The 26597-nt window shown below is 45.3% G+C and overlaps 1 protein-coding gene across 1 annotated transcript in view; it reads left to right on the forward strand.

The window, feature by feature from the left end:
- Positions 1-26597, forward strand: part of LOC121002847 (cytochrome P450 2C39-like) — a 174495-nt gene that overhangs the window by 107389 nt on the left and 40509 nt on the right. Inside the window, exon 7 of the mRNA XM_040434457.1 lies at positions 2085-2226. Coding sequence (XP_040290391.1) covers positions 2085-2226 — 142 coding nt within the window. The remainder of the gene's footprint in view (positions 1-2084; positions 2227-26597) is intronic.

The raw sequence follows: 26597 nt of genomic DNA on the forward strand, positions 1-26597 counted from the left end.
TTAGAATCACATCAAGTTTGTGCCAGCAAATGTCCGTAAAGTACCGCTCGTTTATGGCGTTGGGACAGATCTGCTGTGGAAGGTAATATCGGTAGCACACCCAACACACTTGGAGGCGAACTGGCCATCCAGATCTAAAATCTTCATCCTTCAGCTCGGGGACTTCGGAACTTGTCAGTAAGAATGGATTTGCATGCCTGTGATTACTGGGAGAGACTGAGTAATGCATTAGAGAGGAAGAGAACTACCACCACCACCACCAGTCGTGCTACCTATGCAAAACTACTAGGAAAATACAGCCTTTTGAACTGTGCTTTTGCCGTACTACAAGATCAACATCAATTTTAGTTGAGACCTTATTTATTACATTCTATGGGCCTATTGTCTCCATTCACTTCACATTCAAGTGAGCACAAGCCTGAGCACAGCTACGTGAGCTGCTACATGCTGCACCAATTAGGACTCCACGACTGAAAATCTGTTCCATTCACCTAAATGAGGCTTGCAGAAATCCATGCGTTCGCTGCACCATTCAAATTAATGGAACTGATTTTCATTCGCAGAATTTCCTGCCACGTGTGAAGGCGTCCTTAGAGCTACTATTGCCACTCCCAACCTCCTCAGAGGTTCCTGCCTAGAGACACTTTGCATAGGGGAAAAAATAAACTGTCTGTATATTTTTATTTATTAAAGACATTAAAACTATTAGAATAATAAAAATAATCCTTTCCATTCCAGCTCCAGCGCTCCTATCCCTCCTTTCACTGCAGACATGATGTCATTTCTTGGCTGCCGTGATGACTTGTCTAGATTCTGGTTGCTTACAAAATGGCAGAAGATGACTTCATCTTATACCAGTCACTTTTCCCATTTCCTAATACATGACTCTTACTTCTCAGATACGGTACCTGTGGACCACAAGAAAAGATATCTGAACTGGTATCAGATTGACGGGCAACAAATACAGAATAAGACCTTATTCACACATTTGAAGTTTGGTCAGTGATTCCCATCAGTGATTTTAAGTTAAAACCAGGTATGGGTCTGAACACAGAACAGGTGCAGATCTTTCCCTTACACTTTGTCCGTTGGAGGCTCCAATCCTGGTTTTGGTTCACAATCGCTGATGAAAATCACTGACCAAAATGTTGATATTCGAATAAGGCAACAAACCTATTGATAGAAGACTGAAATCTGGATGAAGATGGCAACAGAATTGGGAGATGGAGTCCGGCAAAGGAACAGATGGCAGAAAGCAGTAGGATACAGGTGGAGAACGATGGATGTAGGCAAGAGGAATAAAACCGAAAATGCCAAGTCCAATCAAAAAGCCAGAATAATCAAATTACAGAAAGGCGAACCCACAGCAAACACCCCTACAATAAAGACTACAATAAGATTCCCAGGACTCCCAAGATCCCGACTGAAACTAAGCCAATGGACTAAGATTCAAGACACTGGAAACAAAATGAACAGAGCTATCGCTAAACACAGCAAAAAGGCACAGAAACTAATTATATTTTTAAAAGCATAACAATAAAAACCCTCCCAGCAAACTGACTAACAAAACCAGATTCAGCTGTAAGACGTTGCAAGGTTTGTGAGAAATGGGGAGGAGATGCCTGCTGCTCGTAATAGACGTGTCCCTATATCGCATGTGACCACTGCACGTGGGATATAAGGACACACACTGCTGTAGTCAGCAAAGCCTGACATGGAGGAAAGGGCTGCAGTGCTGGAATGGAGGGGCCCAGGGAGGTTTGTGCCTATGAAATATTCTGCTTGTTGACCGCTTGTAGACAATCACATTCCGACATTCCCGTGTGAGCTCTGCTTGTTCAGATGCTGTGTAGATACAGAACTCCTGCATGAAGTCAGCACATGGACTAATCATTTCTATTATAGTAAGAATGATCATAACCTACAAGCCTTCTGTCTGCCCCACCTCCTGCTGGACAAGCCTGGGCACTGGTCTGTGCGGACACTGGTCCTGAAGAGTGAATCTAATCTGTCACTTGAACCATAATGAAGACAAATCCAGTATAATAATCACATTCCTGACCGGATGTTCTTTGCTTCCTCAGGTGGAACACGAGCCGGATCCAGATTTTTGTGACACCAGTCTCCTCGTGGTGGCTGTAGGATTTTTGGCAGGAGGAGTTGATACAACATCTGCCACCCTAAAATTCATGCTAACGCTAATGGCCCATTTACCAGATGTGCAAGGTATGGACATCACTGACCCTGTGCTTAGACCTTCTTAGGCTGACTTCACATCTGCATTTATTTTTCTTCTATTCTGTTCTGTCAGAGGAACAGAAAAAGAGGAAAAAAAAGTGATCTTTACAAACCTAAACCCCATGAGGCTTAAAAGGGTTCTCGAGGATTTTTTAACTGATGACCTATCTTCTGGACAGGTCGTTATCCAGTGGCACTCCTGTGAGCACGATGCCAAGCACAGTGGCGTACATTGTATAGCGGTTGTGCTTTGTATCGGGCTCAGCCGCATTCACTTCAATGGGGCTGAGCTATGCCTAGGTCATGTGATCGATGAATGTCTTCACTGGCCTAGGAAAAGCAGAACACAAGAGCGCCACTGCCTTTTCAAACAGCTGGTCAGCGGGGGTCCCGGGTGTTGGAGCCCACTGATCAGCTACTGATGACCTATTGAGGATAGGTCATCAGTATTAAAAACTCAGAAAAAAACCTTTAAATTGTGGTCGGTCTGGACTACTAGTGGTGGCATTATTACGATACATGTGACATTATGGCCTCCCTCCTTTTTGTGATGGTATCAAGCATCCCTCTCTTGAGCTGTGTTGCATTGCTGGTCTTCTCCTGATAATGGGTTGAACAGTAGGTTGGGCTCCACATATGTATATTCATATAATAAGGATCCAGAGCTGGAGTAGATTGTGGAGGTTCACACAATTTAGAGATTGCATAGGAACATCCAGTTCAGCCTGTCATCCTGATCCAGAGGATGGCAAAAAATCCTGAGAGTTAGAAACCAATTTTCCTCACTTTAGAGGAAGGATTTCCTTCCTGACTCCAATCAGGCACCAGAATAACTCCCTGGATCAACGACCCCTCTCTAGTAACTAGGACGTAATATTACACTCCAGAAATACATCCAGGCCCCTCTTCGACTCTTTTAGTGAACTCACAATCGCCACCTCCACAGGCAGAGAGTTTCACTGCTCTTACCGTAAAGAATCCTCTTCTATGTTTGTGTAGAAACCATCATACCTCCAGACGCAGAGGATGTCCTATCGTAACAATATGTTCACATCACAGGCGTCTATGCCCCTTTTTAATGCAACCCATCATCTTATTGGCCTTGGCAGCAGCTGCCTGACACTGGTTTCTACAGCTTAGTTTGCTGTCCACACCAGTGTTACTGGTATATATAGGTGACTTGCATTTTTCCTTCCCATGACATTACATTTGTCAGTGTTAAACCTAATCTGCCACTTCTCTGCCCAAGCCTCCAATCTATCCAGATCCCTCTGTAGCAATATACTGTCCTCTGTAGAGTGTGTGTGTGTGTATACAGTATATATCACTCTTAATTAATCAGTGATTATTAATTCATTACATGTGTATCACTTCCTCAAAATAATCATTCCCATAATCAAACATAAATCTAGTGTCCATAGACATGATTCTTAACTCTGGTGCCAATAAACATGATTCTTTTATCCTGTAATGGATATCACGCTCTTACTGTATAATGTGGATAAACAAATACTGTGCAAACGCGCTATGCATGATCAATTTTCTAAACCCATAAAGTGCATGATGTTTTTAGTTAAAAACATTAAACGCATACTTGGCTATACATCCTTATAGAAAAGAAGGCGAAGCCCTGGTGGTGATTTACATCATGGAGTCGGCACAGGAGCGCTATGCCTAGGCCTCGGTGTCATGCATCCTCCACCGCACATGCTCAAGCTCTTATTGCCGCACCTCTTACTCTTCACAGACGCCATCTTGTTTGTGGGTAAGGAGATGGGCAATACTATTTACCGATCGTACATCACAATACTATGCTATTTCAGCAATAAAATATACACTGTTGGGCAACTACCGATCAAGTTCTCATCGCACTCACCAATGTAAAACACATGATTGCGTGAACGGAACGAGATCGGCACCAGCATCCAACTATTATTTTTTATTTTTTTTAACCCCTCACAGGCTTTATTAAACAACACTTGTAATATATATTGTCACGAACTATGGATCCGATCGCTCCGGATCCCACAGCTGTGACGTAGTGGTCTGTGACGGAGTCTGCGCACACACAGAGACCTCACGTGACCGGGGTATTACCATTCGGCTAACACCCCCCCACTACACTTCGGTAACTGCCACCATGTGGGTTCCCGGCCCACGAGCCGACTATCCGGGTCATTCACTATCACACAGATCAGTGGATGAACCGGATATCACTTACTGACCAACCGCAGTCAATCACCCCAGCTACAATTCCTAAATGCAATTTAACTAACTACCTGGTAACGTCTCTTCAAAGGCAAGGTACGTTGTTCAGCAGCTTAGAATATGGACGACTTGGCCACTTAGATTTTATAATCTTTAATAAGAGGTAAAAAGCAGTGCATACAAATCTAATGAAAATGACTATAAATCTACAGAATAATAATAACAATATAAATAATCACGACAGTTCAAATGAAAGGGAAAAAGATGAAAGAATACTTAGTTTCTCTGGAGGGTTTCAGATGGTCGTTCATATGTCCTTTTTGAATCCTTGCAAACCCAGTTCAGTATGTATCAGGGGAGACCCTCAAAGTTCTTCTGATACAGGGATATGCCATCAATGTCCAATTAAGTGTCCGGTGATGTTCCATGGGTCTCTCTCCTCTCTCCTTGTGCACGGATTTTTATGAACTCTGCCATGGGCAGGAGACTTACTCCTGTCAGCCAATGGCAGCAGAGTGACTGTGAAGCCCAGGGATTGGCCTCCAAGGGTTTTATTACCCCATCAAAGTTCAGTTCCTACAATGAGGATTATACTTAAGCCCGTATCTCCCTGATACATCGGCATATTTTTATACAGAATACATATTTGCGATCCTTATTTATTTACATACAGAATGAGACCACACACGGTAATGCTGGGACCTGTAGTTCTTCTACCACCCATAGGTGAGCTACAGAATCACATCCTCTGGTCATATTTGATACCCAATTAACCACAATACTCTGTAGAGCCTGGATCTGGTGTCAGAAAGGGCATAAGTTGATTCATAAATGAAATATGAAAGTGGACTGGTTTTATGCCCAGAGCTAATTAAGGGCTATTAGCTCTCCTCAAACCAGACCTGGAAATTAATGACGTCACGCTCCAGCCAGGCTTGACAGCGAGCTGATCTTTATCTTATAGGACAGGATGAGCTGGGCCTGGTATAGCCTTTATGACCTTTTATAGCCGGCCTCACAGAGTAGTGGTAATAAAAGTGTCCATCTATATCATACTTGACCCAGGCTTCAGGAAGATGAGAGTTCACTGTTCTTTTACATAGGCCAGAAGCATACAAAATGGCTACCCAGAGGAATTATGTATGTATGCCGGCACATATATCACTAACCCCTCACAAGCATATAATAAAACATCATTTATAATATGTGCCCCTAACTATCCAAATTGATATACACTTTTAAAAGTTGACGTTACAAACCAAGGCATCTATCTTCCATGATAAGAATCTTCAATGCTACAAAAATATAAAAATAATCACCATAATAAACATTTTTTTTTTAGCATATATTGATGCACTTATTCACTAGCTCTAATAGTAAGATGTTGGAGATTTCTAACGGGATCAAAATGTCAGGGACTTCAACTCATCATTCCTACCGTAACCCTGAAATCCACGTTCAAGCTATTTGGTTTTAGAGTATTTAAACGGAATATCCATACATGGGAATCTACACGCATAACTGAGAGCGCAGAAAAAGACCCCAAATACCATGAAGGACACTAACAGGAACATAAAAACAAAGACAAAGAGTGATACAGTATCAACTTCAGGCTTTTTTTTTTAGAGAACCAGAATCTATCTCTAGAAGACGACGCACAAGAAGAGGTGGCAGTCGGTACAGAAGAACTAGGAAAAAATAGATCCCAGAGGACCCCAAGATACTACAACTCCAAAACACAGTACATTAGTGATGAGCGAGCATGCTCGGCCGAATACTTGTTCGGCTCGAACATCACTATGCTCGGTAACATGGCGGAACTCGGCCGAGTACCACATGTGCTCGAGCACCATGTTCGAGTGTCCTCCACGCACGTTTCGCGGCTGCTAAGCAGCCAATAAACGTTCAGCTAAGTACTGCCCTCACTGTAATGCCAGTAGCCATGTTGGCCGCTAGCATTACAGTGATTGGCTGGCCGGAACGCGTCATCGGGTGCTATATAGCACTCGATGACGCGGGTTCGGCTCATTGCGAGTCAGGGAGAGCTGTGCTTAGGAAGGGATAGACAGTGTAGGGAGATTGGGATCGCAATTTATTCAATTTAAAAACATTTCAAAGACCCACAAGTCCTTTAACCACCTCAGCCCCCAGTGCTTAAACACCCTGAAAGACCAGGCCACTTTTTACACTTCTGACCTACACTACTTTCACCGTTTATTGCTCGGTCATGCAACTTACCACCCAAATGAATTTTACCTCCTTTTCTTCTCACTAATAGAGCTTTCATTTGGTGGTATTTCTTTGCTGCTGACATTTTTACTTTTTTTGTTATTAATCGAAATTTAACGATTTTTTTGCAAAAAAATGATATTTTTCACTTTCAGTTGTAAAATTTTGCAAAAAAAAACGACATCCATATATAAATTTTGCTCTAAATTTATTGTTCTACATGTCTTTGATTAAAAAAAAATGTTTGGGTAAAAAAAAAATGGTTTGGGTAAAAGTTATAGGGTTTACAAACTATGGTACAAAAATGTGAATTTCCGCTTTTTGAAGCAGCTCTGACTTTCTGAGCACCTGTCATGTTTCCTGAGGTCCTACAATGGCCAGACAGTACAAACACCCCACAAATGACCCCATTTCGGAAAGTACACACCCTAAGGTATTCGCTGATGGGCATAGTGAGTTCATAGAACTTTTTATTTTTTGTCACAAGTTAGCGGAAAATGATGATTTTTTTTCTTTTTTTTTTTTTTCTTACAAAGTCTCATATTCCACTAACTTGTGACAAAAAATAAAAACTTCCATGAACTCACTATGCCCATCAGCGAATACCCTGGGGTCTCTTCTTTCCAAAATGGGGTCACTTGTGGGGTAGTTATACTGCCCTGGCATTCTAGGGGCCCAAATGTGTGGTAAGGAGTTTGAAATCAAATTCTGTAAAAAATGACGAGTGAAATCCGAAAGGTGCTCTTTGGAATGTGGGCCCCTTTGCCGACCTAGGCTGCAAAAAAGTGTCACACATCTGGTATCTCCGTACTCAGGAGACGTTGGGGAATGTGTTTTGGGGTGTCTTTTTACATATACCCATGCTGGGTGAGAGAAATATCTTGGCAAAAGACAACTTTTTCCATTTTTTTATACAAAGTTGGCATTTGACCAAGATATTTATCTCACCCAGCATGGGTATATGTAAAATGACACCCCAAAACACATTGCCCAACTTCTCCTGAGTACGGCGATACCAGATGTGTGACACTTTTTTGCAGCCTAGATGCGCAAAGGGGCCCAAATTCCTTTTAGGAGGGCATTTTTAGACATTTGGATACCAGACTTCTTCTCACGCTTTGGGGCCCCTAGAATGCCAGGGCAGTATAAATACCCCACATGTGACCCCATTTTGGAAAGAAGACACCCCAAGGTATTCAATGAGGGGCATGGCGAGTTCATAGAAATTTTTTTTTTTTGGCACAAGTTAGCGGAAATTGATATTTTTTATTTTTTTCTCACAAAGTCTCCCGTTCCGCTAACTTGGGACAAAAATTTCAATCTTTCATGGACTCAATATGCCCCTCACGGAATACCTGGGGGTGTCTTCTTTCCGAAATGGGGTCACATGTGGGGTATTTATACTGCCCTGGCATTCTAGGGTCTGGAATATAAATGTCTAAAAATTTTTACGCATTTGGATTCCGTGAGGGGTATGGTGAGTTCATGTGAGATTTTATTTTTTGTCACAAGTTAGTGGAATATGAGACTTTGTACGAAAAAAAAAAAAATTCCGCTAACTTGGGCCAAAAAAATGTCTGAATGCAGCCTTACAGAGGCAGGGGGTGATCAATGACAGGGGGGGTGATCAATGACAGGGGGGGTGATCAATGACAGGGGGGGGGGGTGATCAATGACAGGGGGGGGGGTGATCAATGACAGGGGGGGGGGTGATCAATGACAGGGGGGGGTGATCAATGACAGGGGGGGGTGATCAATGACAGGGGGGTAATCAATGACAGGGGGGTGATCAGGGAGTCTATATGGGGTGATCACCACAGTCATTGATCATGCCCCTGTAAGGCTGCATTCAGACGTCCGTATGATTTTTACGGATCCGATCAGTCTATCAGTGGATCCGTAAAAATCATGCGGACATCTGAATGGAGCTTTACAGGGGGGTGATCAATGACAGGGGGGTGATCAGGGAGTCTATATGGGGTGATCACCACAGTCATTGATCATGCCCCTGTAAGGCTCCATTCAGACGTCCGCATGATTTTTACGGATCCACTGATAGACTGATCGGATCCGTAAAAATCAATCAGTGGATCCGTAAAAATCATGCGGACATCTGAATGGAGCTTTACAGGGGGGTAATCAATGACAGGGGGGTAATCAATGACAGGGGGGTGATCAGGGAGTCTATATGGGGTGATCAGGGGTGATCAAGGGCTAATAAGGGGTTAATAAGTGACGGGGGGGGGGGGGGGTGTAGTGTAGTGGTGCTTGGTGCAACATATTACTGAGCTGCCTGTGTCCTCTGGTGGTCGATCCAAACAAAAGGGACCACCAGAGGACCAGGTAGCAGGTATATTAGACGCTGTTATCAAAGCAGCGTCTAATATACCTGTTAGGGGTTAAAAAAATCACATCTCCAGCCTGCCAGCGAACGATCGCCGCTGGCAGGCTGGAGATCCACTCGCTTACCTTCCGATCCTGTGAACGCGCGCGCCTGTGTGCGCGCGTTCACAGGAAATCTCGCGTCTCGCGAGAGGACGCACCGGCGCGTCCACTCAGAACAACAGGACCGCCGCAAAGACGCAATCCTGCGTACGGCGGTCCTGAGGAGGTTAAAGGACTATTGTGTGCGGTGGCAGCAATTTAATTGTTCAAAGTTGTACTCATTTTTTTTTTATATACTTTTTGAAATAGCGATTATTTTGCTATATAGAAGGTGTCTGCAGTGACTTGTGACATCTGTGCAGCAATACATTCTGTGTGTCAGGGGCAGAGAGAGGAAAAATATTAGTGAAAATATTTTTTTCCCCCCATAATCCACATTTTTGCTATAAATATAAACTACATCAGAAAACAGTGTCTGTACCGCAGATTCCAATAATCTGGGCCTAATCTAGTGTCCATATTCTGTGTGTTTCTGTGACATATACTGTCCTGCATCAGAAAACTGTGTTTTTAGCGGACTGTAAAACAATCTGCGCCACATCTAGTGACAAAACCAATAATATGAAGAAGGCGAGCACTAAGGGACGGTGAAGTGCGCGTGATGCTGATTGTGCACGCAGAGGCCATGGCCCTGGGCGCAATGTAACTGTGCCTGCTGCCAGTGCACCAGCAAAAAAAAAAAAAAAAAACATCCACCGTACCCAGCTTCATGTCCAACTTAGTTGGGCGGCGCAGGACAACACTGTCCAAGTCGGACCAGTGCGAACAGTTGGTCGGTTGGATTGCTGAAGATAATGCTTCCAGTTGGTTAAGCACCACCCTGTCTTCCACCAAGTCCAGTCTCTGTAGCCAAGAGTCGGGTCAACCGAATCCTCTGATCATCCTTCCTCCCACCATGGAGAGGCTTGCCAAATGAATGATCCCATACTCGGATATTCCGAGGAGCTCTATCGAGCGCCACTATTAACCGCCTCCGGACCGCCTAACGCAGGATCGCGTTCCGGAGGCGGCTGATTCATTCCTCCTTCACGCACCGATGCGTCATCTTGCGAGACGCGATATTTCCTGTGAACGCGCGCACACAGGAGCACGCGTTCACAGGAACTGCAGGTAAACGAGCTCATCTACAGCCTGCCAGCGGCAAGCATTCGCTGTAGATCCGATTTTTTTTTTTTAAACCCCTGAAAGGTATATTAGACGCTGTTTTGTTAACAGCGTCTAATATACCTGCTACCTGGTCCTCTGGTGGTCCCTTTTGTTTGGATCGACCACCAGAGGACACAGGCAGCTCTGTAAAGTAGCACCAAACACCACTACACTACACCCCCCCCCCCTGTCACTTATTAACCCCTTATTAACCCCTGATCACCCCATATTAGACTCCCTGATCACCCCCCTTTAAGGCTCCATTCAGACGTCCGTATGTGTTTTGCAGATCCGCAAAACACATTCGGACGTATGAATGGAGCCCTACAGGGGGGTGATCACTGACAGGGAGTGATCACCCCATATAGACTCCCTGATCACCCCTCTGTCATTGATCACCCCCCTTTCATTGATCACCCCCCTGTAAGGCTCCATTCAGACGCCTGTATGTGTTTTGCGGATCCACGGATCCGCAAAACACGGACACCGGCAATGTGCTTTCCGCATTTTGCGGATCCGCACATTGCCAGAACTATATAGAAAATGCCTTTTCTTGTCCGCAATTGCGGACAAGAATAGGACATGTTCTATGGGCTCTACAAAAAACGCAGTGTTCTCCCAATCAGCCCTGATCTTGTGCGCACACTTGCGTTCAGTCCGCCCCACCGCAGTGACAGAATTTTTTTTTTCCTGATCACTTCAAAAACACCGTAAAATCGCTGCGGTGCTATAAAAAGATCACTTTTGAGGGGCATGGCGAGTTCATAGAAGATTTATTTATTTTTTCGTCACAAGTTAGCGGAAATTGATTTTTTTTATTTTATTGTTTTTTTGTTTTTTCTTAAAGTCTCATATTCCACTAACTTGTGACAAAAAATAAAATCTCACATGAACTCGCCATGCCCCTCACGGAATCCAAATGCGTAAAATTTTTTAGACATTTTATATTCCAGACTTCTTCTCACGCTTTAGGGCCCCTAAAATGCCAGGGCAGTATAAATACCCCACATGTGACCCCATTTCGGAAAGTAGACACCCCAAGGTATTTCGTGAGGGGCATGGCGAGTTCATGTAAAATTTTATTTTTTGTCACAAGTTAGTGGAATATGAGACTTTGTAAGAGAAAAAAAAATAAATCATAATTTTCCGCTAACTTGTACCCAAAAAATAAAAATTTCTAGGAACTCGCCATGCCCCTCACGGAATACCTTGGGGTGTCTTTCCAAAATGGGGTCACTTGTGGGGTATTTATACTGCCTTGGCATTTTAGGGGCCCTAATGCGTGAGAAGTAATTTGGAATCCAAATGCGTAAAAAATGCCCTGTGAAATCCTAAAAGTGCTCTTTAGAATTTGGGCCCCTTTGCCCACCTAGGCTGCAAAAAAGTGTCACACATGTGATATCGCCGTACTCAGGAGAAGTTGGGCAATGTGTTTTGGGGTGTCTTTTTACATATACCCATGCTGGGTGAGATAAATATCTCTCTAAAATGACAACTTTGTATAAAAAAATGGGAAAAGTTGAGATATTTATCTCACCCAGCACGGGTATATGTAAAAATACACCCCAAAACACATTGCCCTACTTCTTTTGAGTACGGTGATACCACATATGTGACACTTTTTTGCAGCCTAGGTGCCCAAAGGGGCCCACATTCCAAGGAGCACCTTTAGGATTTCACTGGGCATTTTTTAGGCATTTGGATTCCAGACTTCTTCTCACGCTTTAGGTCCCCTAAAATGCCAGGGCAGTATAAATACCCCACAAGTGACCCCATTTTGGAAAGAAGACACCCCAAGGTATTTCGTGATGGGCATAGTGAGTTCATGGAAGTTTTTATTTTTTGTCACAAGTTAGTGGAATATGAGACTTTGTATGAAAAAAAAAAACATCATTTTCCGCTAACTTGTGACAAAAAATAAAAACTTCTATGAACTCACTATGCCCATCATCAAATACCTTAGGGTGTCTACTTTCCGAAATGGGGTCATTTGTGGGGTGTTTTTACTGTCTGGGCATTGTAGAACATGACAGTGCGCTCAGAAAGTCAGAGCTGCTTCAAAATGTGGAAATTCACATTTTTGTACCATAGTTTGTAAACGCTATAACTTTTGCGCAAACCAATAAATATACACTTATTGCATTTTTTTTTATCAAAGACATGTAGAACAATAAATTTAGAGAAAAATTTATATAGAAATGTAAATACAAAAAAACAGAAAGTCAGTCCTGTGTCCCAACACGGACAATTACTTGCGCTGCTGCTGGTCCCGGAATAGTGTGGTAGGTCACTCACACTTGTTTAGACAAGTCACAGGGTTTTGGAACCGCGCTGCTAGAGACTATGTCTCCCGGTCAACAGTGGATAGCAAGAGGGTATAAGCCCCTCTCCTCGACACCCACAGGGTCCGCTCCTGACCTCTTCCTCTGCAGGGATAAAAGGAGATAGGCAGGATAGTGAAGCACCCTCTTGCAATCTTTTTTAAAACGGTTTTATTCTACTCACAAAAGTCGGTAGACAAAAGGCATAAAATATAAATCAGTCGTCACGTTCCTGCCCGACCCGGGTTTCGCTGCCTCGCTTCTTCAGGGGCGATAACTGCGCATGCTTGCAGTCAAGCCTTTTAAATAGCCCAGCTGGTCTCATTACACAAGCCGATGTAGTTCCGGACAATATCCCAAAGTTCCAGGAACAACATTAACAAATCATACATAATAAAATCACAAACAGTGATCCTCTAATACAGTCACATCTAAAACATTAAAATACAATTGAGAGAGAATATTCTCTCCCTATTACCAATTCATCTATATATATATATATACCCATTCGGGTTACCGCCTTACATATTCAATGCATATCTTCAGCGTCCTTACAGAAATCACTAATCCACATCATACCATCTATAATCCTAAATCATATCAGCTTAAATTGCAGTATTAATAATAATAGTGCCGTCCCCTGGGCTCCGCCCACTCCTGGGACGTTGTACCTGTGTTCTCTACCCACTCTCGGAGTGACATACGATGTTATCCACCCACTCCTGTAGCGTCAATCAGGTGTTCTCAACCCCGCCTCCACCCCTGGCGTCCACGTCACGGGACACCATTGTCCAATGAATCAGTCAGACCAAACTGACACCACTCAAAGGTTCTTAAGAGGCCAGGTAGAGAACAGCCGATCGACACCACCGGTGAGAACATTTCATAATATGTATGGTTAAAGTTCAGCCCAACATTACCAATATCATCCCCTGGGCTCCGCCCACTCCTGGGACGTTGTTCCCTCATTCTCCACTCACTCCTGGAGCGTCACTAATGTGTTCTTCACCCACTCCCGAGGTGTCAATCAGGTGTTCTCGACCCCGCCTCCACCCGACGTCCACATCACAAGACACTCCTATCCAATGGAACCGTCAGGCCAAAATGATGTCACTCAAGGTCCTAAAGAGGCCAGGTAGAGACCAGCCGATCGACTCCAACGGTGAGAACACTTTATAATATGCACGGTTTTAAATCAAATTCAATGTTCAGTCCATTGGGTTGTAGGGTCCCTAGCTGGTAGATCCACTCTACCTCTTTTCTGTTAATCTGTGCTAGCGAGTCCCCTCCACGCCAGTGCGGCTTAACCGTTTCCACGCCAGCAAATTTTAAACCCTGCGGATTTTTTCCATGCATCAGTTTAAAATGTGCTGATACACTGTGGGTCATCAGGCCTTTCTTGATGTTCCATAGATGTTCTTGTACCCTAACCTTCAGTTTCCTGACTGTTCTGCCCACGTACTGGAGCCCACAAGGGCACTCCATTACGTATATGATGCCCTCATTTTCGCATGAGCAATTGTTTCTTATGCGAAATTCAGCCCCATTCTTTTTAGATACTATATGGTTAATGTTTCTCTGTCGCTCTTTTGAATTCCGATTCTTACAACCCGCACAAAATCCGCACCAGGTGAATTTTCCTCTTTCTTTTTTCACCTTTATATTCACAGGGGGAATGGCGCTATGTACAAGTTTTTCTCTAATACTAGCCGCTTTTTTGAAAATAAAAGAGGGATTCACCGGTATTATTTTTCCTATTATTGGGTCGTTTTTTAATACTCCCTAGTTCTTTTTCACCATTTTCTTGACGTTATGGGACATGGAGCAATACTTGGTCACAAACGAAAACCTGTAATCCCTATCCACCTTTTCCACTTTTCCTTTCAGATCTTCCTTTCTTCCCCCTTTCTCTATCTCCACATTCTGTATGCACACGTCTAGATTGGCCTCATCATACCCTCTTTCCACAAATCTGTTTTTTAACACCCCACATTGTGTTCTATAGTCACTTACTTCTGTGCAATTACGGGCCATCCTCTTGAACGGACCTTTCGGTATGTTCCTGAGCCACGGGCCGTAATGACTGCTCTTCATATCAATGTAGGAATTAACATCTGTTTCTTTAAAGTAAGAACTTGTTAAAAAACAGCCGTCTTCCATCCGGATACACAAATCCCAAAAATTGACACTAGTGTTACTGATCTCCCCCACAAATCGTAGGTTCCAATCATTAATGTTCAGCTGAGAGATAAAGGACTCGAGTCCCTCTTTCCCTCCCTCCCACACTAGGAGACAATCGTCAATATACCTCCTCCAGAAGGTCAATTTGCCCCCTGGGGTGTCCACTCCTAGTGTGGGAAGGATGGAATTCTCCTCCCAAGCCCCTATAAAAATATTAGCAAAGCTGAGGGCGAATTTCACCCCCATCGCCGTGCCAATACACTGTACGTAATATGAGTCTTTAAACCAAAAGTAATTATAATCGAGGCAATAACTGAGACACTCTAAAATAAAATTTCCCTGATGGTCCCCTATTCTAACATCATTTCTGATTCTATTCTCTACCACCTCCATTCCCAATTTCTTTGGAATAACTGTGTACAGGGATGCCACATCGATTGTGGCCATCCATGTATTCACAGTGGGGGGGTTTAAGTCTTTAATGAGATTTAACACAGACCCAGTATCTTTCAGGTGTGAAGGGTTCTGCAGTACATACCCCTGCAGGTAAAAATCAATGTACTCCGTGATTCTGCACGTCAATGAGTTAAGTCCCGAAATAATCGGCCTCCCCCGGGGATCCACTGGATTTTTATGAACCTTGGGCAGGTGATATATCACCGGTACCAAGGGAAATGGAATGGTGAGATATTCATACTCTTTCTTATTTAATATTCCTTTCTTAAAACCCTCTTTTAATATACCGTCAAGGATCCGTTTATACTCCTGGGTGGGGTTGTTTTTTAATTTTCTATAGGTTGTTGTGTCGGATACTAGTCTCGCCATTTCGGCCTCATACTTTTCTTTATTCATTACAACCACCCCCCCCTTTATCTGCCGGTTTAACAATTATATCCGGATTTCTTTCCAGATCCTTAAGAGCTTTTCTTTCTTTATAGGTGAGATTTTGTGTCACCTTATCCATATCCATCTCCTCCAGCTCTTTTAATAACCCAGTTTTAAATGCCTCCACACACTCATTATTTGGGTTTTTTGTGAAAAACTTTGATTTTTCTTTCATTTTTGTATTCAGAATCTCTTCACTTGTATCTAGCTGACTAGTTACCACTGCAGGGTTGGCACTCTGTGGTGCGGGGTTGTTAATCCAATACTTGGCCATGTTTATTTTCCGAATAAATTTGTGTATGTCCAGAAATGCCTCAAATTTGTTAATTTTCTGACTAGGTGCATATTTTAGGCCCCTACTTAGGACACTTATCTCTCCTTCTGTTAGGTTGTGACTGCTCAAATTGAAAATTCCTTTCAGATCTCCTTGCTCCTTTTTGTTTTTGGGCTTATTTTTCCCTTTTCCCCGTTTTCCTCTGTTAGGCTTCTTTTTTGTGGTGTCCTCATTATCTGTTCTCTTATTTCTCCTTCCCTCTGTACTCCTTTTATGCTCTGGTGGGGAAAAAATTTGCTGGCGTGGAAACGGTTAAGCCGCACTGGCGTGGAGGGGACTCGCTGGCACAGATTAACAGAAAAGAGGTAGAGTGGATCTACCAGCTAGGGACCCTACAACCCAATGGACTGAACATTGAATTTGATTTAAAACCGTGCATATTATAAAGTGTTCTCACCGTTGGAGTCGATCGGCTGGTCTCTACCTGGCCTCTTTAGGACCTTGAGTGACATCATTTTGGCCTGACGGTTCCATTGGATAGGAGTGTCTTGTGATGTGGAGGCGGGGTCGAGAACACCTGATTGACACCTCGGGAGTGGGTGAAGAACACATTAGTGACGCTCCAGGAGTGAGTGGAGAATGAGGGAACAACGTCCCAGGAGTGGGCGGAGCCCAGGGGATGATATTGGTAATGTTGGGCTGAACGTTAACCATACATATTATGAAATGTTCTCACCGGTGGTGTCGATCGGCTGTTCTCTACCTGGCCTCTTAAGAACCTTTGAGTGGTGTCAGTTTGGTCTGACTGATTCATTGGACAATGGTGTCCTGTGACGTGGACGCCAGGGGTGGAGGCGGGGTTGAGAACACCTGATTGACGCTACAGGAGTGGGTGGATAACATCGTATGTCACTCCGAGAGTGGGTAGAGAACACAGGTACAACGTCCCAGGAGTGGGCGGAGCCCAGGGGACGGCACTATTATTATTAATACTGCAATTTAAGCTGATATGATTTAGGATTATAGATGGTATGATGTGGATTAGTGATTTCTGTAAGGACGCTGAAGATATGCATTGAATATGTAAGGCGGTAACCCGAATGGGTATATATATATATATAGATGAATTGGTAATAGGGAGAGAATATTCTCTCTCAATTGTATTTTAATGTTTTAGATGTGACTGTATTAGAGGATCACTGTTTGTGATTTTATTATGTATGATTTGTTAATGTTGTTCCTGGAACTTTGGGATATTGTCCGGAACTACATCGGCTTGTGTAATGAGACCAGCTGGGCTATTTAAAAGGCTTGACTGCAAGCATGCGCAGTTATCGCCCCTGAAGAAGCGAGGCAGCGAAACCCGGGTCGGGCAGGAACGTGACGACTGATTTATATTTTATGCCTTTTGTCTACCGACTTTTGTGAGTAGAATAAAACCGTTTTAAAAAAGATTGCAAGAGGGTGCTTCACTATCCTGCCTATGTCCTTTTATCCCTGCAGAGGAAGAGGTCAGGAGCGGACCCTGTGGGTGTCGAGGAGAGGGGCTTATACCCTCTTGCTATCCACTGTTGACCGGGAGACATAGTCTCTAGCAGCGCGGTTCCAAAACCCTGTGACTTATATAGAAATGTAGTTTTTTGGGAAAAATTTTACAACTGAAAGTGAAAAATGTCATTATTTTTGCAAAAGTTTCGGTTAATTTCGATTAATAACAAAAAAAGTAAAAATGTCAGCAGCAATGAAATACCACCAAATGAAAGCTCTATTAGTGAGAAGAAAGAGGTAAAATAGTGTAGTGCAGAATTGTAAAAAGTGGTCTGGTCATTAAGGGGGGTTTAAACTAGGGGAGCTGAGGTGGTTAAATTTGGCCTTCGCGCCCAGCACGCTTGAAGAAGGACCTGAGATATTGTGCCCTGATTCCCAACCTCTTGAGCCTTCACAGTCTCAAGAAGATGACGGTGGTGAACGGCAATCATTCGTTAACGAGGTGGATGATGATGATATCACTGAGGTTGTGATTAGGTCAAGTCAGGAGGATGAGCAGAGTGAGGAGGTGGTTGACTATGAGGTCACTGACCCAACATGGGAAGGTGAAAAGCCGAGCTAGGACAGCAGTACAGAGTGGGAGGGATCCGCAGCACCGCAACAGGCTGGAAGAGGCAGTGGGGTTGCAAAAGGGAGAAGTTGGCCCACATCAAACAGGCCCGCAACCGTTACACTGAGCACCCCCATGCGTAAATCTACTTTGCCAAGGGGTAGGTGTTCCACAGTATGGCGCTTTTTTGAGGAAAGTGCAGACGACAAAAGAGTGTTCGTTTGCAACCTGTGCCTTACCAAAATGAGCCGGGGCGTGAACATTAGCAACCTCACCAACACCAGCATAATCCATCATATGGCATCCAAGCACCTTAACAAGTGGGCTGAACACCTGGGTCCACAATCTGGGTCTGTGGGTCACACCACTGCCTCCTCCTCTCCTGTGTTGTGCACTGCTGGCCAATCCCCTTTCAAAGGTGCAGGCCCGGATGCCCCTCACCCTGGACCTTCGCATGAACCATCAGCAACAACATCCACTTCCCTGTCCCAGCACAGTGTCCAAATGTCCATAAACCAGTCATTTGAACGCAAGCGCAAATATCCAGCCACCCACCCACATGCCATAGCACTAAATGCAAACTCAGCAACCTGACACACATCCCATGCCTAGTCCATGTCTTAAACTTAGTGGTTCAGCGGTTTATCAAAACCTACCCCAATTTGCCTGAGCTACTAGTGAAGGCGCGCCACATGTGTGCCCATTTCCGCAAGTAGTCCATAGCTTCAGCCGGTCTGTCAACGCTGCAGCAGCGCTTGCAGCTTCCAGCTCACCGACTGTTGTGCGACGTGAGGACGCGCTAGAACTCTACGTTCCACATTTTGGCCAGGCTTTGTGAGCAGCAGAGAGCAGTTGTGGAATACAAGCTGCAACATGGTCATCGCCTTTCGAGTCAACTACCACTATTCACAAGCAAGGAGTGGGCATTGATGTCAGACCTCTGTGAGGTTTTAAAAAACTTTGATGAATCCACACATGGTTAGTGGCGATAACGCTATTATCAGCGTAACCGTCCCACTGCTGTGTCTACTCAAACGATCGCTGCTCACAATTAAGGACGACGCTCTGAAAGTGGCAGACGAGGAAATGGGGGAGAAAATTACACAGGGTGATAGCCAGCCCACCCTCAGTTTATCTTCTCAGCGCAAATTGGACCATGAGGAGCTGGAGATAGTTGCCTCTGCTACAGAGGGTAGTACCCATGGAACTTTAGTTCCATCTGCTCAGCGTGGATAGGCAGAAGAGGAGGAAGAGGATGAGGAGATGGAGAGTCATCCTGATGTCAAGATTGACGTCTTGCCTGTTGGTACTCTTGCACACATGGCTGACTTCATGTTAGGCTGCCTTTCCAGCGACCATCGCATTATACGCATTTTAGCTAACACGGATTACTGGGTGTTCACCCTTCTCGACCCCCGCTACAAAGATAACTTCTCATCTCTTCTTCCTGTGGAGGAGAGGATGAGCAAAACGGTGCAATACCAGAAGATCCTTGTTGGAAAATTGCTCAAATTTTCCATCTGACAACGCTGGCGGCAGAGTCCGTACTTCCTTAGGCAACCGGGGAAGGGAGACAAGGGGAACACACAGCAGTTACAACAAAGGCAGGGCAACACTCTCCAAGGCATGGGACACTTTCATGACACCCCGCCAGCAACCTCACCATGAAGCGCGGCCTAGTGGCACAAGGAGGGAAAGTTTTGGAAGGTGGTGAAGGAATACATAGCAGACCGTGTCAGCGTCCTAAATGAGATTTCGGTGCCTTACAACTACAGGGTGTCCTAGCTGGACACGTGGCATGAACTTGTGCTCTACGCCTTGGAGGTGCTGGCCTGCCCTGCCGCCAGCGTTTTGTCTGAGCATGTATTTAGTGCTGCTGGTGGCATTATAACAGATAAGCGTATCTGCCTGTCAACTGGCAATGCTGACAGGTTGACCCAGATAAAAATGAACAAGGCCTGGATTGCCCCTGACTTCTCAACTCCACCAGAGGAACGCTGAGCTGATGAACATAAAGGCTATTTTAATATATAATTTATAATGTACTCAATCTACTGTAGTGTGTTCCCATGCACCTTTTCCACCACAAAAAAAGAGTATATGGTTGAATCTTGTTTTCTCCTCCTCATCCAGATTGTCTATATTCCCTCCACTCTAATTTTTTTTATAGGGTCAGCTCAACTGCAGGCCCTCACCCCTAATGTTTTAGCGGGTCAGTTCAGCAGCACTCCCTCGCCCCTGATGTTTTAGCGGGTCATTTCAGCAGCAGGCCCTCGAATATAATCTTTTACAGGGTCAGCTCAGCAGCAGGCCCGCAACTCTATGTGAATGAGGCCCTCCTTTATGTGATATACAGGTTGTATCGGAGTGCCTCTTCCTTGTAATTTTTGGCAGGACTTGCACTTTATATAAAAGTAAATATACCGGAAAGAATGTTTTCAATAAATTCTTCCTTTAAAATTGATTTTTTACTTTGGTTTTGTGTGTAAAACCTTTATTAGATTGTGGGCCTGGTGAACAGTTTAAGCCTTTTTAGCTGCAGCAGCATGGTGACATACTGTGGAGATGGCAGCATGAGGAGGCCACATGGTGGCACAATGACTGAGTCTGGTTAAAAGACTAAGGCCACAGATTGTTTAGAAAGATGCAGATGGAAAGAATCTGTGGAGCTGTATCACGGTCACCTGCAGATTAATGCAGCCATCAAATTCAAGTTGGGTTTGTCTGTTCCACCTCAGCACCTTCAGGCCCGCACCTAAAATCTTTTACAGGGTCAGCTTACCTGCAGGCCCGCAACTCATGCTGCCTTGTTTTGAAGTAGTAGCCGTTTATCAGGCTCCCTCTCCGGAATCGAACAATGATTCCCTGTTACCGGTAATCACCATGTTAGGCGCATAAAATAACATCGAAAGTTGATAGGGAAGATATCCAAATGGAACGCGGACATCACGGGGACGTGCGATCAGGCAGAAGTTATCTAGAGTCCACAAAGCGGCAGCAGGGCCTCTCCTATATAACGTTTCCTCATCCAAAATACCGCAGAGACATTCCCTGTAATTTTTTATTACTCATTCCAATAACAGGGCATCTTAAGAGTCCTGTATTGTTATTTATCGTCATTACCTCCCCGAGTCGGGAGTGGGTAATTGCCGTGCGCCTCCTGCCTTCCTTGGATGTTTCTGCTTTAATAACTTGACCCACCCTCTCCACCTAATCGGATTTCAGCCATTGACCTCCCTTGGATGTGGTAACCCTTTCTCAAGCTCCCTCTCCAGAATCGAACCCTGATTCCCCGTTACCCATGATCACCATGGTAGGCGCAGAAAAGAACATCGAAAGCTGATAGGGTAGACATCCAAATGGATTGTCGCCATCACAGGGACGTGCAATCGCCCAGAGGTTATCTAGAGTCACCAATGCGGCAGCAGGCCCTCGCCCCTAAGGTTTTAGATGGTTAGATCAGCAGGGCCTTGCTCCAAATGTTTTTGAGGGTCACCAGCAGGCCATCAATCAAAATTTGTCAATGCTGTGTATGATGCCCTCCTTTATGTGTAATAAAGGGTGTATTGGAGTGCCGGTTCCTTGTAATTTTTGGCAGCCGTTTCACTTAGTGCATAGGCTTTATGAGTGTAGGAGTCCCACTACCTGAACTATTGTTCCACAATGTAAATGATGCCCTCCTTTATGTGATATACAGGCTGTTTCGGAGTGCCTCTTGCTTGTAATTTTATTGCAGCACTTGCACTTTATATACAATTGAATATACAGGAATAAATGTTTCCTAACAATTTTTCCTGTAAAATTTATTTTTTTGAGGGGTTTTGTGCGTATTTTTGTCAGTCTGTAAAAGTGGCGTAAAACTCGGACAACATGGTTCCCAGCAGCAACCTGGGAGTCAAAGATGCATCCAGACATCGTCCCCATGGTGTTCCCGATCCATTTCGGTGGTGTTTGTCACTTTCTGACCTTTTCCAATGGACCAGGCACTCTTCCTTCTTCAGAGCAGGGGGTGCCTGGTTGTCTCCCATTGACTTCCATTATACTCGGGTGCTCGGCCGAGCACACGAATATAGCAATGTGTTTGGCCCGAACACCCGAATACTTTGGTGCTCGATCATCACTACAGTACATCAACAAGAAAAAATAGACTCTAATATGGTGGTAAGTATTTCTTCACATGTATTGGATGAATGAGTTAAGCCTTGAATAAGGGTTTATCTTTTTTGTCCACAGATGGGTATGGATTTGTTCCAGTTGGAGTTGGACTTGAACCGCTTCTTTAGGAATCTTAGGGTCCATTCACATGTACGTAGTGTATTGCGGATCCGCAATACACCGGGCCAGCACCCCTATAGAAATGCCTATTCTTGTCCGCTGTTGAGGACAAGACTAAGACGTGTTCTATTTTTTTCGGAAGCCATGGACCAGAAATGCGGATGCGGACAGCACAATCTGTGCAGTCCTCATCCTTTCCGTTCCCATTGAGAATGAATGGGTCCGCACCTGTTCCGCACCCATTCTACGGACGTGTGAATGGACCTTAAAACTGAGTGTGTGGTTCAACTCCAACTCCACTGAAGCTGAACTTAGAGAAATCCCTCATACACAGGGTTCTACTCTGACATTGAAACAATTTGATTTGCATTTAAAAAGGGATTTTGTTCCGATGTTTAATTCACATTTTATGGAAGAGTTTATTGATTCAGTGAAACGTGATAGGTCTGCTGTGAGACAGGATGATCAAGGTAATAAATTGAGACCAAATATTACCACTAGGGAATTGAATGCTTTGGAGGGTTTGTCTAAGATTCGGGATCTCAACATCAAGCACGCTGAGAAGAGTGGTGGGATCGTGGTGATGGACACCTCCAAATACATTCAAGAAATCTATAGACAAGTCAATGATGTACAATTGGATAATGACTAGTGTTGGGTGAGCATGATCGGCCAAACACTAGTTCGGCTCGAGCGATGCTCGAGTCTCCTTCCTGCGCGTTTGTTGGCTGCTATGCAGCCCATAAACGTGCAGGTAAGTGCTGCCATCACTGTAATGCTGTAGCCATGTTGGCTGCTGGCATTGCAGTGATTGGCTGGCCGGATTGCATTACTGGGTGCTATATAGCACCCAATGACACCTATTCGGCTCAGTTATTAGTCAGGGAGAGCTGGAGAGCAGAAGGGAGAGATAGTGTAAGGATTGAAATATTTTAGTTTTTATACTTGTTATAGACCCAAAAGTCCTATTGTGTGTGGCAGCAATATATATTTTTAGTGAAACCTGCGGTAAATAGCTTGCAATTGTTTGGCCGCTGCAGACAGCAATATTATCTGCGCTACATCTCCTGTCGAACGTGTGCGCAGCCTAAAAATATCGGAGGGTAAGACAGTGGGGCCGGTGTCAGAATTGAGTTTCCTTGGCATAGTGATTGACTCGGTGAGGATGGAGTGTCGGTTGCCGGGCGATAAGCTGGTAGATCTGAAAGGCTTGGTGGCTAGGGCGATTCGGGCAAAAAAGTTGCAGTTGAGGGAGCTTCAGTCGCTGTTGGGGAAGCTTAATTTCGCTTGCCGGATAATGCCCATGGGGCGAGTGTTCTGTAGGCGGTTGGCACAGGCAACTGGGGGGGTGGTGGCTCCGCATCATTATATTCGGTTGGGTAGGGAGCTGCGGGCGGACTTACAGGTTTGGAGTTCTTTTCTGGACCAGTACAACGGTCGCTCGCTGTTCATGGGGGAAGTTGTTGAGGCATTTGATTTTGAATTATTCGTGGATGCGGCGGGGGGTTCAGGTTTTGGGGCTTTTTGTGGAGGTCAATGGTGCGCTGGAGTGTGGCCAGCTGTTTGGGTGGAACGGGGCTGGGTGAAGAATCTGGCTTTGTTGGAGTTGTTCCCTATTGTGCTGGCGGTGGTGTTGTGGGGAGAGCGGTTCCGGGATAAAAAGGTTCGTTTTCACTGCGACAACATGGGGGTGGTTCAAGCGATAAATGGGCTGTCGGCATCGTCGCCATTGGTGGTGCGGCTGCTGCAGCGGTTAGTGTTAGAGTGCTTGTCACTTAATGCTTGGGTTGTAGCGGTGCATGTGCCGGGGGTTGACAATTGTATTGCTGACGCCCTTTCTCGTTTGCAGTGGAATCGTTTTCGGCAGTTGGCTCCGGAGGCGGAGGTGATTGGATTGGAGTGTCCGGGTTGCCTGTGGGAGCTGCTGGAGGAGCATTGATGGGGCTTATTCGGGCGTCCTTAGCTCCGGGTATGTGGGATGCGTATATGAGGGCTTGGAGGGTGTGGGAGGACTGGTGTGCCGCTTTGGGAGGAGGGATTGAGGAGCCGGAGTTGGTTTTGCTAATGTTTTTGGGTCATGGTAGGGAGCAGGGTTGGTCGGTTAGCAAGATAAACCGTTACATGGCCGGGTTGGCTTTTGGTTTTAAGGCTCGGCGGATGGTGGATGTGACAGTCATTTTTGGTGGTGCAGGCATTAAAAGGTTGGAGGAGGATGGGTGCTGGGGTGGACGGGAGGAGGCCAGTCTCGTTTGGGTTGTTGCTTAAGTTGGGGGGGCAGTTGCGGACGGTTTGTCGGTCAGAGGGGGAAACGAGGTTGTTTCGGTTGGCTTTTTCGCTGGCCTTTTTTGGGGCTATGCGGGTGGGGGAGTTGGTTTGTCCGTCGGTGAGTCGGGTTGGGGGACTTTTGAGGAGGGATGTTGAGCTGTTTGATGATAGGGTAGAGTTTATTATTCGGCGGTCAAAAACTGATACGTTGGGTAAAGGGAAGAAGGTGGTGCTTTTTCGGGTGGAGGATTGTGACATGTGCCCGGTTCAATGTTTGCGGGATTATGGGTTAAGGGGGGGGGACGGGTCCCCATTGTTGGTTCATATGGATGGCACCTTTTTGTCTCGCTTTCAGTTTTCTGCTATTTTTTCGAGGTGTTTGAGCCGGGTGGGGGTGGATAAGGTGGGGTATTCTAGCCACTCCTTTAGAATCGGGGCAGCGACAGAAGCGGCTAGATGGGGTATGGGTGAAGACGTTATTAAAAGGATTGGGAGTTGGCGAGGTTTAAATCTTATGTGCGTTTGGATCGCTTGTAAAGTGTGGAGGGTTGGTTGGTGTTAGGTTTATTGTGTTGGTGCAAAGCTGCGGTATTGTTCTTTTTGTTCTCTCGTTACAGATACAGCGCCCGCTCTGGTGTGGATTGTGGGGCATTCCTATGTCTTCTGGGGGGCTGTCCGGGCAGCGGTTCGGCCGGACGGTCAACAGCTAGGATTTGACAGGGAGTCTGCGGTGGTAAGGTGGATTGGGAGGCGGGGTATGGTTTGGAAAGGGGTGTTGCCTGAAATTCATAGGTTTGTGAGGATGGATAGGGCACCGGAGGTGTTGGTGGTACATGCGGGGGGCAATTATTTGGCGGCGAAGCCTATCCGGGAGTTGATTAAGGAGATCAAGTGGGATTTCTTGCGGTTGTGGTCGTTATTTCCGGATATGGTAACCATATGGTCGGATATTGTCCCCCGGCAGGTGTGGAGGGAGGCTAGGTCTGTGTATGCGGTGAATAAGGCGAGGATAAAGGTGAACAGGGCAGTTGGGTGTTTTATGGCTAGGAACGGGGCGGTGGTAGTCAGGCATAGGGATTTGGAGGCGGGAACGGGGGCTTTTTGGAGATCGGACGGAGTGCATTTGAATGCGGTGGGGTTGGATATGTGGAGTTTGGCATTGCAGGAAGGCATTGAGGTGGCCCTGAGGTTGTGGAGGAACGCCCGGAGTTGAGGTGGTCAAGTCCGGTCGTTGGTGGCGGTGGGGGGGGGGGTCCTTGGAGTTGGGCACGGTGGAATCTGAGGACAATTGGGGGGGCCCCACGGTGGGGGCTGGACTCCCAGGTGGACCGAGCGGTTGTGGTGAATCGAGGGGGGGTCATTCGATGGTGCCTTTGAGCTGGGCGGTACGGCTGGAGGCAAGAATGGCTCACCCTGGTTTGACAGCTCGATGTTTTGGGGCTTCAAGGACCTCCCCCCATTGGGGTTTTATACTGTATTATGTTATGGTTGTAAATGTTATTTAATAAACGGCTGCTGTGGCCATTACATTTCCAATTGGTGGTCCGAGTTTTATTGGGATCAGGGCTCTGGGGTGGAAAAGTGTAATGGTGGTTAGAGGTGAGTAAGGTGGGTATGAAAGTAGTGGTCGAGGCGAACATGGATAACCAATACCCTCGTCATGGAAGTCGATTGTTCTGTGTGATCACGATCTGCTGCTGGCAAACAACTAGTCAGTATGGGGAAGAACATTGACAGTAGTGATCACTGCTTCCCATACAATGGAGATCACTGCATGTAAATACAGCGTTCTCCTCCGTTAAAGAGCAGGCAATTGTTGGGAAGGAACGCGTCCTCCCCAACAATCTCCTGCTCTGTCTTCTGTGTAAAGGGACCTTAACAGATTAGGTTATCAACTACAATCAGCTGCTTAATGAGAAACTATCTGATATAGAGCAGTGCACAATACCGTTCTGTTCTGTATTGTGTGCTAAACTGCAAATATTCATGTGCATGAGCCCGAAAAATGAACAAGTAATATTTCTTTTTGGTA

This window comes from Bufo bufo, chromosome 5, assembly GCF_905171765.1.
Source record: "Bufo bufo chromosome 5, aBufBuf1.1, whole genome shotgun sequence".
In the NCBI taxonomy this organism is placed as follows: domain Eukaryota; kingdom Metazoa; phylum Chordata; class Amphibia; order Anura; family Bufonidae; genus Bufo; species Bufo bufo.